Below are 16,193 nucleotides of genomic sequence, written 5' to 3'. Positions count from 1 at the left end.
GTGCCATCTTAATCGTATGCTGGTGCGCCGTTTGAAAGTCGGCTAGCTGGAAGCTACCAGAACATTATTCCGTTGAATGCGAGGCTATCATGAACACTCTTCAAAAAGTTTGCACCTTTTGAGACTTGCCTTGTCCCGCAACAATAATAGTCATTTGTCTTGCGTTTCCTTTCTTGAGGAAACTGCGCTCGCTACTTTCCTGTCGAAAATATGCCATGTTACGCTGATAACCTGGAAGTACCGGGCTGGCAGCGTTAAAGGAAACGCAAGCTAGGCAGATGAAGATTATCGTTGTGGGACAAGATACGCCCCAAAGGATCTATCTAAAAATTCTACACCCTTTGCAGCTTGTCCCACAACGATAATCGTCATTTGCCTTGCCCGCATTTCCTTTCAACGCTGCGAGCCCGGTACTTCCGAGTCACGAACGGCTTGCGCGTTATCGACGTGACACAGCATTCTCGACAGAAAAGAAGCGAACGCCGAGCTTTCAATAAAGGAAACGCAAGCAGGCAAATGATTATTTTTGTGGGAATAGAGTGCAGCACTTTTAAGAGTGAAGGACTTATTTTTCTACAGCAAAGCTGCAATGGGGAGTTCTGCAACGGCTTTCGTGTGGCAGCGTAGTCGATATGGGATGTAAATGCAACTCTTAACGTTTTGCTTTAAAATGTAATGTTCAGCTATTTCTTTTTTAAATAAAGGTTACCTTACGTACACGTTTGAATAGACAGCAACTTGAGGCGCATTTTTTTTTAACAAGTAATCCATTGTTCTTTCTCACGTTGTATTATACGAGTTCCACACTGTAGGTCAGCCAGGAGTTCGTGCAGGCAGTTGCAGCTCCAACAGGGCAACTGTTGTGCCGCAATACAGTCTACGTGCGAGTTGCCTTTTTTTTTTTTTCAAACAACCAGTCATGATATACACATTTCATAGCATCACCACAAAATTATGTTAAGTGCCTGGGTCACATCATCAATGCATATAACCACTGTGTACATTGTATATACTTATCATTTGATATATTATCACAATTAGTTTATGTGTAACAGTGCATTTCCGTTTGTCTACATTGTTATATGTGAGGCCATGTGGACACGGACATTTCTTTGAAGACGTGCCGTGCATAGAATGCTTCGTACTATGCACTTAATTGTTATTGTCCTGGTGGAATTGTGTGGTCACTGTTACTCAATGTTTGTATTGTCCTTTGTTGAAATAAAACTTTTTCCAAGCATCAGCCACAACTGCACTCAAACACAGCAGCAACGGCTGCTTCAAGCGAGGTCGTAAGCCAGCAGTGTTAGGATCGGCCTGCAGCTATTTCAGCCCGCTGCAGGTGCGTCGATCAATCCGGGGTGGCGGCGCCCTTCGGAGAACGAGCGAGGACGACGAGGCTAACCGGCCATGCGCTGCGTTTGGAGGATCGGTGACGACAGCAGGGCTGGCCACGTTTGGTGCCCTGTGCATTGTTGGTTAATTTGCCAGATCGTCATGGTCTCTCTGTGGCACGGGGAGCTACCTTGGCAAAAGGATGCTTTGCAGTACGGGGGCCCCAGGATTCGTCACAGTCTGCCGACACACGAGGCGACCAAGGAGAAAGGCAGCTCTGGAATGTAGAAGCGCCGAATGAGTTCGGCGGGCCGACTATTGTTACCCAACTCCCCAACGCGGACCTGATCTGCTAAGGGTGAGGGAGTTGCCGCGGGAACGTCGTCGTAGGCTCCTTCCCACGCGCCGACCAAGACGCAAGACAATGTGCTACCCAGGCGCGCTACCCGGGACGGCTCCGAGTTCTACGAAGACCCTCTGACGTCGGCTCCGGACCATTGCACCTGTGTGTGTGTGCGTGTGTAACCCGTCCCGGGGAGAGACGGCCTGTTTACAATGACTGGACGAACGTTTCCGTCCCCTTGGAATCAAGGGGGGACCAAGTGCTTATAAGCAGCGATTGTCGGCTGCTAGAGGGTGCTCGTCATCGTGCTCTGTGCTCGAAATGTACTCGTGAGCTGTGTGCTCGTTTGCTGTATGCTTCGTCTTGCGGGCTCCATTTGGGAGTCACGCTATACTGTGTAAATGCATCTCATGTTCAACTGTAAATACTGTAAATAAATCCTGCTCGTCTAGTTCCTCCCAAGTTCCTCTCTACGACCTTCCACTCCTTCAAATGGTGGCAGCGGCGAGATCTTCCGACAACTCCTACAGCAGATGATAGCACTTCCAGAGGGGAATGGTACCTCCCTTGTACAACTGACCACATCAACACTTGCTATACTTTCTCTACGTATCATTTGTATAAATCTTGTGCTACAAGCATAATTAGTATGACCCACCAACTAGACCAAACTTTAATTGCTACAGAATGGTTTACGCACATATTTTAAGAAGACGTGCTCGTCCGAGTGTGAATTCAGATGAAGCTGATTGTTTAGAGATTTAATGCTTTGTGTATTGGAACTTGCTCTGCATAAGGCAATCAGTAAAGTACCTGAAATATGCCTGTCATAACTATTATTCTACACAACCTGTTAACAATAATTGGTTACAGCAATGACAATTCTCTGGAACCTCAACCTTGTTTTAGATGTGTATGTCTGAAAAATATCTACTTCATTCGGTGGCCTCCAAAATACATTCACAGAGGCCACCAATCCTAAAGTTTATGTGGTCCACAAAGCCCCTAAAATTGCACAAGCTGCATGACAGTGCAGTGGTTAGTGTGCCCGGCTTCCAACTGCCCACTGCTGTAGATGCACAAGTTCACAGAGACTACACTCGGATCGCGACGCGGCAGATGAGGAGGCCTGATGTACAAGGACAATGGCATAACAGAAATAATGGGCCGACACTCCAAACCCAGTTCAGGCCCATAGTATAACAGAGAACAGGAGATGCACTGAAATGCATCGAAGGAAATAGTCAAGCAATTAAAGAACAGTTAAGATGGGCTCCACGAGAGGCAGTGAAGTGAGGCTGGTGCTCAATAGAAATTTTTCCCAAAGAACTTCAACTGGAAAATGTCGAAAGAGGAAGCACCAAACGGCAAACAGGAATGGATGGAATGCTGACGAAGCTGGTCAATAAAATGGGGCAAAAAATCCAATTATTCCTGAAATCAAGGGGCAAAAATCATACAGGACAAGAAAATCCCAGATGGCTAGAAATGTAGAATTAGTTTAATTTACCAAGGAAAGGGAGATATATACAACATCCATTCCTGCAGACTGATAGCAATACGCTCAGTAGCATACAGGTTAACAATGCACACTGTAAAGCGTAAGCTTCAAACACTGACAGAACAGAATGAGGTACTGAGAGAATGACAGGGCAGGTATATAATACAGATATAGAATGGACTGCATGGAGAAGGCTAGATGCAATCTTAGTAGACAATATTCTCTCATATAAACAAGATGATCTAGTACAGAAGGAACATCTCGCAATTTGTTGTACACAAATGACATTCTGTTTGCTGATAGTTGAAAGATATTCGCCTTGTGGTAGATATTTACGGAGAGGAATAAATACAGAGTTTGAGGTTCCGTCAAAATAAACCAGGCTTCACAATGTTAAATGAATGATGCAACTGATGAGCTGGTCAAAATAAAGGGGAAACGAAATGCACAGGGTTGAAGAATGCAATCACTTAAGAGTAAGGATTGAAGAGGGAAAGAACAGCAGAATAAAGCATGCACAAGTACTCCAAATGAAAGGAAAGAGAAATGCAGCCACGAAAAAAAAAGTGTTCAGGAGCCACCACAAATTGATATTTGTGGTGGCTCCTTAGCACTTTTTTTTTTTGTACGAGGCATGTGGAAAGGAGTCGTGGTTCCCAGAATTACAAATGGAAACCTGGTGTTGTGTTTAAAACACAAAGTTCAATCTGGACGAGAGATTAATCAAAGGGCTTTAGGTGCACACAAGAAAAAAAAAAAAGAACGTAGCACAAACAGCTGGGCATATCCTTCAAAATATGGGAAGCGCTGAGAAAAATCTGCCTAAAAAGGAAACAGAAAAATGAAGAAAAATAAATGGACTCTCTTAAATCTTAAGCACCTATATTTAGAAATCACCAAACCCTGCCTGGAAGCTTACCGCTGTAATTGAATAGTCTACAATTATTGCACTCTACTGGTGCTACCACGAGGCAGAAACTTGGAGGATACCTGAAAAATGTTAGGTGTAACATTGAGACAGGAAGAGAGCGGAGTGGATCAGTGAGCAAATGGGCATAGACGATATTCTAGTTGACATTCAAGACAAGGAATGGAGCTAGGCAGGCCATGCAATGCATAGCCGGTGCACCATTGGAGCTGCAGACTGGAAGTGCAGTCGAGGAAAGCAGAAAACTAGGTGGGGTAACGAAATTAAGAAATTTAGAGATGCAAGTTGGAATCAGCTAGCGCTAGACAGGTAACTGATCACAGGGAGAGGCCTTCGTCCTGCAGTAGACATAAATAGGCTGATGATGGTCCCCAAACTGTTGTTATTCTGGAAATTGATTCCAATTAGATATGCCTTGAAATCTCACCAGCTACAACTTTTAAATTGCATTATGTGCAGTAAATTAATTGGGAATTAGTGCATTTTTATTTAGTCAAATATGTCTCGATTTCTCATGGAAGGAATGTCTGCCTTCGTTGAATAACCCAGATCAAGAACTACAATTATCTGCAGCAGCCGATTAAAACTGCAATTCAAAGAGCAGAGCCCTGCTGCTCAAAGCCAGCACAGGACGTGATGGTTCAATGGCACAAGGGCCAGGTTTGGACAACGAGCATCAAGACGTCCGAGAGCATGGTGTTAAAGCAGAAAATGTGCGAAAGATTATTATATGCACAAGGATCGTAGAGCATGCTTTGTTAGTGTATTGCAGCATCCATCAAGCAGTAAATGATGCAGTTCGCCTATCCAAGACCACTGGCTTCAAAAATTCTTATTAGAGGATGAAGGAATGAATCTGGCAGTGAATATTACTACAAGATGGCTGGTGTACTGGTGGCGTAGAAGCAAGGAACACAGTGAGAAGACATCACCAGTCAGGGAAATATATTTCACTAAGATTGCATGGCTTGTTCACAGGAGCCACCAACTCAAAGACAATGCCACCTCAATTCAAAGGGGATGCCTGTAAAATTCACCCAACTACTTGCAAATTCGTCCATTGCCCTTTCTGTATGCATTTTCGTTTTCGTACCATGCTCTTTTGAAACACTAGACACAGAACAGGACACAGGAGTGAGAACTAACAACTTTATAAATAGAACAGAATAACCCACCCCCAAATATCATGCTTGCGCATTGGTTTCCTTTCCGGTGCCATACATTCAGTCGATTGCAGTATGTGCATGTGTGCGTGTGTGTTGTTAAGGAGTGGGTTTTGTCTCATACCTATTTATATAAATTAATCTAATGCTAACATGTGGGAAATAAAACGATTAGTTTGCACTCCTACCCATGTCCTGCTCAGCATTCTGTGTTCCAAAACAGGGTGGGTAAGGAAAGCAAGTAATATGTACAAACGTATAGCCCCCAGTTACAGCACTTCCATATGTCTTTCCCAGCAATAAACAAGGATTTTCCAAAAACTTCTGAATTATGCATTATTTCTTTTAATTATGAGGTTTTATGTGCCAAAATCACGTTCTGATTATGACGCACGCCGTAGTGGGGAGGTTCCGGAAATTTGGACCCCCTGGGGTCCAAATGGGCGACTTCAATGCAAAAAATGCGTGGCAAAATCAGGCTGATGAACAAGCAATTGGCAACTACCGCACTGATTCTAGGAACGCTAGAGTCAATGCTGATAGAATTCTCGGAAAGGAATAAGCTGTGAATAATGAACAGCTTCTTCAGAAAGCATACCGACAAAAAGTGGACCTGAAGAAGCCCTAATGATGAAACAAGGAATGAAATTGATTTCATACTTTCTGCTGATCCCAGTATAGTGTAGGATGTAGAAGTGTTAGGTAGGGCAAAGTGCAGTGATCATAGGTTAGTGAGGTGTAGAATTCACCTCAATTTGAACAGAGAGAGTAAAATTGGTCAAGGAGAAACAGGCCAACCTAGAAGCAGTATGGGTAAAAGCGGACCAATTCAGGCAGATACTTGCAAACAAATATGCAGCCTTAGAACAGCGAGACGAAGATGACATAGAGGTAATGAATCAAACTAACTAGGGGTGTGATTGAAGATGGTTGTTCGGCGCATTCGTTCGGTTACCGGCGCGCACGAGTAGCCTACTCTGCGCCGACGTCGCCAGCTGCAGGGTGGGGCGACGTTTTTGGTGACGTTAAAATGACACTCCTGTCAATCATCCTCCCACCGAGCATCTCGTCTGCTAGGCGCCGAACCCGACGGGAGTTGGGAAGTTTGGAGCGATCATATGGCTTCGCATGGCGCTTCTGGTGGATTGGATTGGATCCAACCGGCGGCTGCGGCATGGCACGTTTGGATCCAATCTATAGTTTAATTCTAGAAAATGGCGCTTTCGTTGGGAATTTAGGTTGTTGCGCTGGCGTTTCTAGAGGAAGGAGGAGAGCGGGTGGCTGTGTGAAACGCGTTTGAAGAAATGGCAGAAAGTGAATTCCGGCGTCGTTCTCGTTTCTAGAAACAAATAATTCGTTGGTTGTACAGCAAAATCGACCCCATCATCGGATCCAGCGAGCCACTGGAATGTTGTCGCTACCTCTTGAAAAGTGCGCCACTCTTCCTGTCGTTTCTTTTTCTTTCTTTTTCTCGCTGTGCGCGACACCACCTAGAGACGACGCAAAGAAGCTAATAGTTATAAATTGCAGTAGTCACACGTACTACTATTTGAAAAAGTGTTTGGGCTTGAGAAGAAAAATACATTTTTTTAGATAAAGATTTCATTCATTTGAAAGACGAGAAACATTTCGTTTTGTAGTATACTGCCTGCAAGCAGATGACAAACGAGGGAAGTAAACTTCCGGGGAAGTCACCGCTTCCTGATTGGCTGCTCTCTCCGCCCTGTTGTCACAAATTTTGCATACTGCCACATTGTGACGTTGCAGCAACCGAACACAACGCGTATCGAACAAAATATCTCCGATCGCGCCCCAGGCTGGCTTCAGAAGCAGCAACTGATGTGGGAGGCAAAGCACCGAGGCAACCAGTAGGTAAGCTCTCCCAAGTAACAAAGTACTTAATAAAGAAATGACAAAGAATGAAAGTGTCCAACTCGAGAGATAAGATAGAATTCACAGAATGTTCAAAACTAATCAACAAGGTGGAAATAAGTGATATTCAAAACAATAACATGAGAAAGACTGAGGAAGCAGTAAAAAATGGACGCAGCATGAAATTTATGAGAAGAAAGCTTGGCATAGTACAAGCCAAGATATATGCACTGAAAGATAAGCAGGGTATTATCATCAGCAATTTTGAAGATATAGTAAAAGCAGCAGAAGAATTCTATACTGACCTGTACAACACCCAGCAACCAGGGTATCTCCACTGTACACAGTAATCAACAGGCTACAGTAGCTCCTTTTATAGCTTGCGATGAAGTTCGAAGGGCCTTGCAAGGCATGGAACGAGGAAAAGGGGCAGGAGAAGATGTAATAACAGCCGATTTAATCAAAGATGGAGGAGACATCATGCTTGAAAGGCTTGCAGCACTTTATAAGAAATGTCTCACGACTTCAAGGGTCTCAGAGAACTCAAAGAATGCAAACATTATACTAATCCACAAAAAGGGGAGACGTTAAAGAATTGAAAAATTAAAGGCCCATTAGCTTACTCCCAGCACTATATAAAATATTTACCAAAATAATCTCCAATAGAATAAGGGCTACACTGGACTCTAGTCAACCAAGGGAACAGGCTCGCTTCAGGAAAGGTTACTCTACAATGGATCACATCCATGTCATTAATCAGGTAATCGAGAAATCTGCAGAGCACAATCAGCCTCTCTATATGGATTTCGTAGATTACGAAGAAGCGTCTGATTCGGTAGAGATACCAGCACTCATAGAGTCATTACGTAATCAAGGAGTACAGAACACTTACGTAAATACTTTTCAAAATATCTACAGAAGTTCCACAGCTACCTTAATTTTACACAACAAAAGCAGGAAGATACCTATACAGAAAGCGGTCAGACAGGGAGACACAATCTCTCCAATGCTATTCACTGCATGCTTGGTAGTAGTCAAGCTATTAAACTGGAAACAATTAGGAGTAAAAATCGATGACGAATATCTCAGCAACCTTCGGTTTGCCAATGACATTGTTCTCAGCAACAATGCAGACGAGTTACAACAAATGATTGAGGACCTTAACAGAGGGAGTGTAAGAGTGGGGTTGAAGATTAATATGCAGAAGACAAAGATAATGATGAATAGCCAGGCAAGGTAACAAGAGTTCAAAATCGCCAGTCAGTCTCTAGAGTCTGTGAAGGAGTACATTTACCTAGGTCAATTGATCACAGGGAACCCTGATCATGAGAAGGAAATTCATAGAATAAAAATGGGTTTAATCGCATACGGCAGACATTGACAGCTCCTGACTGGAAGCTTACCATTATCACTGAAAAGAAAGATGTACAATTAATGCATTCAACTGGTGCTAACATATGGGGCAGAAACTCGGAGACTGACAAAGAAGCTTAAAAACAAGTTAAGGACCGTGCAAAGAGCGATGGAACAAAGAATGTTAGGCGTAACGTTAAGAGACAGGAAGAGAGCAGTGTGGATCAGAGAGCAAACGGGGACAGCGAATATTCTAATTGACAATAAGAGAAAAAAATGGAGCTGGGCAGGTCATGTAATCCGCAGGTTAGACAACCGTTGGACCATTAGGGCTACAGAATGGCTACCAAGAGAAGGGAAGTGCAGTCAAGGATGGCAGAAGACTAGGTGGGGGGATGAAATTAAATTCATAGGTGCTAGTTGGAATCGGTTGGCGCAGGACAGGGGTAATTGGAGATCGCAGGGAGATGCCTTCATCCTGCAGTGGACATAAAATAGGCTGATGATGATGATGAAATCTAAGTACACCAGATGTTTTCACATTTCGCCCCTAATTAAATGTGGCCGCCGTGGCCGGCATTTGATCCCGCGACCTTGTGCTTAGCAGCCCAACACCATAGCCACTAAGTAACCACGGCATGCAATTATGCGTAATGTCCTTTGGCTCTCGATAGACATGGCAAGCAGAGAGATCCAGGAAGTACTATTTAAAAGCAGCCGTGGGGAGCTGGACTCCATGTGGCATTTGAAACTTCAGTTTCAGTTATGCATTATTTCAATAAAAAGGTGGCAAAAAAAAAAAAAAGATTAAGGAGTTTTATTTGTCAAAACCAAGATACGATTATGAGGCATGCTGTTGTGGGGAACTCCATGTTAATTTTGACTGCTTGGAGTTCTTTATTGTGTACTGAAGTCTAAAAGTACATGAACGTTTTGGTATTTCGTCCCCAACAAAATGTGGCCAGCACGACCTGGAGTTGAACCTGTGACCTTGCACTTAGCAGTGCAATGTCGTAGCCACTAAGCCAGTGCAACGGGTACAGCGCTGCAGGAATATTCGAATTATCAAGCAGGTCCAAAATATCAGTCTGCAACCATAAAAAAATTTTGTCTTTGGCTTGCCTTGGTCACGAGCCATGTTAACTTCAACAAGACTTGCCTACCGAGACTGAAACTGTTGATTTTACATTTCAATATTATTCACTTGTTTCTAATTACTCCAAATATCCAGAATACTGAAATTCGAACCAAACGGAATATCAATTAGCATAATACTCTACCGACCATTGGAAAATATTTATTATTCTTACAACTCTAGCAAATAAGTGAAAGGGACTCCCATGTCATCTTAATATCCTACTTTCTTTAGAAAGTGGAAATGATCAAGTATCCCAATGTGATATTCAAAGCTTTTTTTTTCCCGAATATTCGTATTCAATTAAAAATTTTGGCATTCCAACCCCTCTATTTTTAAGCTAACAGAATAAATGGATATAATCCTGTCCAAAATTTTGTGCCACTAGTAGTGCAGGTAGCAAGCGGCTCTGTTGAACTCTATCTACCCTTGTCACCTGCAATACAAGGTCTTGTTGACCTGAACACGACACACACGCAAAATGGTCCAGCCAGTGGGCAAGGCAAACCCTTGTGCTCAGGTCACCAAGAAAAGGAGAGGGATCCCAGCCTGCACATACATTTCACTTTCACACAAGTGCTGAAAATCCTGCTTTATAGCACTGACACACGGCCAAGTTTGTCAATGTAATTCAGAGTTCCCACGCAATTTCATTTGTTCTCCATCGTATGAAACAAGCACATCTTCAGTTGGGTCACTTCATAACTTCGCCACCCAAACAGCACTACCGTGTAGCCACGACAGACACGGCAAGCACCCTGGACAAGTCATAGGGCCTACGTGCACTGCTGTTCCTCAGTCTCGGCTGTCGTGTTCCACTGAAGATGTGAACTTGATGAGGGCTGAGGGCACAACAGCTAGAGTGCAAAACCAAGGGGAACAGGTGGACACAATATGGGGGGAAAAATGCTCTTGCAATACAGTCATTACAGACTTGCACTTCACACACATAATTGCACTTATCACGCACACATTGCTTAACAATTTGCAACATGCTCATTTTGTATGCGGTACAACTTGAGTTGCCACAGTTAAGTTTTGCCACTGCCTTCCGACAATATTAGGTGACAAAGCTAGACATTCAACTGCCAACAAACACAGAGAACCAGACAAAAGACATGAAACTCTGAGCACTAGCCCAATGCTTTACTTCGTCCCTTAACACGTGCTGTTACTTAGACACCAGGCAAAGACAACAATCACAAACTTCATTGCTGATAAAAATGACAGGACTAGCATCAGTCAGCTGTGCTTGCCTTTGGCCTCCACCACATGCACTGTGGGGGTAAATTCTAGCACAAGTTCTATGCCCATGGCTTGTAGCAATTCTTCAGCTTATGCATAAACTCTCAACAACATGCTCTTCAAGAATCTGCTAACTGCTTCTGTAGCTTCTCATGATAGACACATGCATGAATACGAAAGCGCGGATACACAGAATGGCAATGGGGTATCACGTCCAGGTACTGCTACAGGATGGCTGAGATTTTTGTTTAAATGCAAATATGTGAACACACATGAAACACACATAAAAAAAGAAAAAAGAAAGCTCCTACTGCTCAATCACAGAAGCCTGCCATGAAAACATCAACATTGTGCTGGATGGCTTGTCAAAGGCACACAGCAAGTGTAGGAATCAATGGTAATATCCTTCCAGTTCTAATCACATTTCCGCAAGGCATGCACAAGGTACAAACTCGAACGCACTTTAGTTCTGGCTAACTGCACTGTTTGTGGCAGAGAAGCTACGGCATGTGGAAGCTGCAAGGTGCAAGTCCGATGACATGAAGTGTTTGTACACCGCTGTCAAGAGTTCCTGGCAGCCAGAAAAGCCTCGAGGAACTGGCTGCGCGAATCTCTCACTTGGAACCGTGCCTCAAACTGCTGCCCTCCTTCAAAGCTGATCCTCACGCCGAAGCCACACTTTCTGAACTCGTCCACGGAGGCCACGGAGGCTGGCCAGTGCTCGGGAAGCTGCACGTCCACCACAGGCAGGGCGACATTCCACGTCTGCTCCACTCGAAATGGCTGCACTACGCCGAACGTGTCCTCGACCACCACCACTATCTCTTTGCGCACCACAAGCACATAATGTATCATTCCTGCATCAGCACCATTCGAGAGCATGCGTCCACAATACCGAACATCGGCAGCTGACATTGCACCTGCAGCCACACACTCCACGTGCGCCGGGGCAAACTTGTCTCGGCACTCCAGGCCAAACGTGGCAGCAAACTTGCGCATCAGATCATCCGCCTCCTCGGCTGTAGCAGGCAGCAGGAGCGTACCACTAGCCCTAGACTGTAACTCTGTCCTCAGCTCGATGTAGCTCCGGTGTGGGCCCCTGAGAAGACGCTCTATCCGTGAGGGTGCAATGGTTGTGCACTGTCCAAACTGTGGCACCACTGCTCCGCTGCTGCCTTGCACTTGCTCCAGCTCGAGCAGATTCAAGCCGGTGCAGTTGGCCACGATGCAGACCACAGTCGTAGCCACAGTTGGTGCCTCAACCCGTGTGCACCAGGCAACCCATTCCGGAGCAAGGCCCTTGGCCTGAGCCTGTAACTGGTCCTGGAAGCTTGGCTGCTGAAGACCGGTCCGTAGAAGCCAGTCTGGAAGGGCGAGTTCCCCAATGGGCTTCTCGCAGTCTGAGCCACTCGGCGCTGCTGGCAATGACTGTGCTGGCTGTACAGGGTTCAGCTGCATGAAAAAATCATGTGGCATCATTAGTATTTTTTAAAGGTACAAGCATAATGCGAGTTGCTTCAGGCACTTTGCATTACATTTAGGTCCATGACAAAATAACACGTTTGTTTGTTTTCATGCTTCAAACCGCAATGAGCTCAACCACTATGCACCACCACGATTGCTGTGCCTATGGATCTAGCCCCTTTGCACATGCATGCGGTGGGCACCACCGCAGCAATTAGGGATACCAACTGTCGCAAATTTAGCGGGACAGTTGCGACTTTTCAGAATGTTCCCTGTCCAAGCTTGACTCACGTCAAGATGGCCAAATTGTCATCAATGACATTGTCAGCGTTATGTAATGTAACAGTATTACTGCCACAATCAGGAGAGGTAGCTAGCCAAAACTTTCTAGGGTTAGTGCGTAAAAGTGAGGGCAGATCGGTGGAAAAATACTTCTTTTTTCGCTTCAGATATTGCAAGATTATAAGATTTTAAACAATCTTTATATTTAGACCATGACCAGAAACATGATAGCCGTTTAGCAGAAGCGTATAACCTTTATTTAATTTCTGAGTGATCTAAGCAATTTAGTAAACCATGGGTTATGTTTGTCATTAGATATAGCGACTAGTGGCACATATTTATCTAATAGAAGTGACATAATATTTCTAAATGAATTCCAACTTACTTCAACAGACCTGTTTGTAAATGATGGAAGAAATGCTTTCTGAAAGAAAACCTCAAATTCATCGTTCATTTGTTTGTAATTTGCCTTGTTATACAGTAATCTGTGATAACATTATATTCAACACCAGCAAATTCACAGTACACCTCTACCCATATTGGTAGCCATTTTAGATAGGCAACTACCGCAGCTTTCTAATAAAGTACATGGTAGGACTAAAAATGTTGCATGTGTAATGAGATTTATTTACAGGTGGTAATTAGTCTAGCAGCAGTCTAGCAGCAGTCTAGCAGCAGCCTAGCAGCAGCGAACAGCCTGAGCTCTCTTGCAATCACAGCACAAGTCGTCGTCTTCGAGCTAAGCACGTGTACACTAAGCACGTCTGCTTCATTACATTGGCCGCGGGTGTGAAATGGAGCCACGCTGGTGACTTGGGGAACAGACAAGATGAGGGGGTTGCAATATGGCTTTAGCCGTCTAACATGCACTGTCTCACGACCCCAACAATAAAGTTCCAGCGATGGTGTGACAGGCTCCACAATATAGTTCACAGGTAAGGTGGCATTGATGATATGGAACAGACCGTAGTACTGAACAACTAGTTAAGAAGAAAGGCCAGGGGTGTGAGGCGGTATCCGTAGCCAAAGAAGGGAACCAGCGGGGAAAGTGGGCACAGCCTGATGACTATCATGTCTTCTGAATTCCCTGATCCTCACTGGTCAGTGAACGAGCCAGCTGGCACCAATCTTCAGTATATTGGGCAACTTCTTAAATTGTAGTGCACTCAGAGGCATCAGGTCTGCAAGGCAAGACAGTATCCAGTGGACACGAAGGCTCACATCCGTACAAGAGAAAAAAAGGTGAAAAACCGGTGATCGCTTGCTTTGCGGTGTTATACGCAAACGTATTGAACAGGAGTATGATGTCCCGATTGGTGTGGTCGGGTGAGACCTACGTCCTCAACATGTCTCCGAGTGTTCGGTTGAACCACTCCATGAGACTATTCGTTTGCGGGTGATATGTGGTCGATTTCCGGTGTATGACCTTGCACTCGTGATGGAGGGATTGTACTTCTTCTGACAAGAAGACATAACCCCTATCGTTGAGTAGTTCTCGAGGAGCACGGGGCAAAGGACGATGTTACGAAGAATGAACATTGCAATGTTGCGTGCAGTCGCAGCAGGAAGGGTCACGGTCTCGGCGTAGCGAGTCAGGTGGTCAACACCAACAGTAATCCAGCAGCTTCCACATCCGCTGTAAGAGAGCAGGCAATAGAGGTTGATGCCGAAACGGTCAAACGGTCGAGTAGGACACGGTAGCAGCTGTAGTGGGCCAAGAGGACACTGTGGAGGGGTCTTTCTTTGTTGGCAGGCAGTGCATGGTCAAACGTACTGCTGGACTAGCCAGAACATTCCATGCCAGTAGTATCATTAACGCAGCCTTGTGAACATTTTTAGGCGCTTTGAGGGTCGGCTTGGAAGTATGGAAGTATGTGCAGATATTGGAGCGCATGTGACGAGGGATAGCCAGAAGCCATTCCTGACTGTCAGGCATATAATTGTGGTAGTACAGAGTGTTGTCTCGCATGGCAAGGTAGGCTGCTTAATGGCGTAGCATCCACGTTGAAGGAACGACTGATAGAATGGAAAGGTAGCTGAGCAGCAGGGCAAGTGATGGGTCCTCGCACTACTCTGAGGGCATATCAATGGCAGTCAGCAGTGGAGGGTCTGAGGTCGTAGAGGGAACGAAAAGAGAAGCCACATAAGGTGTCATCAGAAATCAGAAAAGCGCATCAGCGCTGGAATGCTTTCGACCAGAGTAGTATAAGACACGAATGTTATAATCCTGCAGGCGAAGTGCCCAGCAGCTGAGGCGGCTTACCAGGTCTTTCAAGGAGGAGAGCCAACAAAGAGCATGATGGTCAGTGATGATGTTGAAAGGACGACTGTAGAAGTAAGGATGAAACTTGCCCAATGCCCAAATAATGGCTAAGTATTCTTTCTCTGTAACCATGTAATTCAAGCCAACTGTCTTAAGAGTACGGCTCGAATCAGCCACAAGGTATTCTACGTACTCTTCATTCATGGCTTTCCATTGGGCCAAGACCACACCAAGGCTGACACCACTGGTGTTGGTGTGGACCTCTGTCTGTGCAGTTGGATCGTAATGCCGAACAATATGCAGTGAAGTCAGCAACCCGCGTAACTTTTCAAAGGCTTCATCGCATGCTGATGACTATGCGGAAATGCCTTTGCTAACAGCAACAGCGGCTTCGTCAAGGGTGCAATGATAAAGGCGAAGTTCCAGACGAAGCGTTGAAAATAAGAGCACAGGCCTACAAAACTTCACAGGGCCTTCGAAACTTGGCGACTGTGCAAAGCTTGTTGGTATTGGGAAGGATGCCATCTTTGAAGACAATGCAACCCAAGACAGTTAATTTTCTGGCAGCGAAATGGCACTTCTTAAGATTGAGCTGCAGGCCAGCTGAAGTGAGACAGGTTAGGATGTCATGCAGATGGACGACCTGTGTCTGAAAATCCTTTTAGAAAAGCACTACGTCATCCAGGCAACATAAACAAGTCTTCCACTTTTGTCCACAAATGATGGCAGCGCTCGAAGGTAGCGGGCGTATTGCAGAGCCCGAATGGCATAACGTTAAAACTTGTAAAGACCATTGGGAGTGATGAAAGCCATCTTTGGGTGGTCAGCTTCAGCCATGGGGACCTGCCAATAGCCAGAGCAGAGATGTAAAGACAAGAAGTGTTCGACACCTTGCAGACAATCAAGAGTGTTGTCGATTCGAGGGAGTGGGTAAACGCCTTTTCGAATAATCCTGTTCAAGCGATAATTGATACAAAATCGGGTGAAGCCATCTTTCTTTGTGCACTAGAGTGATATGTGATGACCAAGGGCTTTGAGAAGGCTGAATGATGCCACACTGCAGCATGTTTTCCAGTGATAACTTGGTGCTATTCTGTGAAAACAGGACATGCACACTGTCACAAGAATTGCAATGTGGGCTTGTTGGTAATGCATCTTCAACGGGTGTACTGCAGCGCAATTAAAAGATGGGACAAAAGAAGACACACAGGAACACACACAGCGTCTTCTTTTGTCCTGTCTTTTAATCGCGCTACTGCACACCCCTTGAAGATGTCACAAGGAAGCAAGGGAACTGGTGTCGATGGTA

The 16,193-nt window shown here is 44.9% G+C and overlaps 1 protein-coding gene across 5 annotated transcripts in view; it reads right to left on the bottom strand.

The window, feature by feature from the left end:
• Positions 1-9,292: 9,292 nt before the first annotated feature.
• LOC142567838 (nischarin-like) overlaps positions 9,293-16,193 on the bottom strand; it is a 191,586-nt gene continuing 184,685 nt past the window's right edge. For all 5 annotated transcript variants that reach the window (XM_075677991.1, XM_075677987.1, XM_075677989.1 and 2 more), the window contains one exon: positions 9,293-12,327. In XM_075677991.1, the coding sequence (XP_075534106.1) occupies positions 11,437-12,327 (891 nt within the window). In that variant the 3' untranslated portion in view covers positions 9,293-11,436. The remainder of the gene's footprint in view (positions 12,328-16,193) is intronic.

Source organism: Dermacentor variabilis, unplaced genomic scaffold (assembly GCF_050947875.1).
Source record: "Dermacentor variabilis isolate Ectoservices unplaced genomic scaffold, ASM5094787v1 scaffold_14, whole genome shotgun sequence".
In the NCBI taxonomy this organism is placed as follows: domain Eukaryota; kingdom Metazoa; phylum Arthropoda; class Arachnida; order Ixodida; family Ixodidae; genus Dermacentor; species Dermacentor variabilis.
Note: the sequence above shows the minus strand (reverse complement) of the source record. Positions and strands in the feature narration are given on the sequence as shown.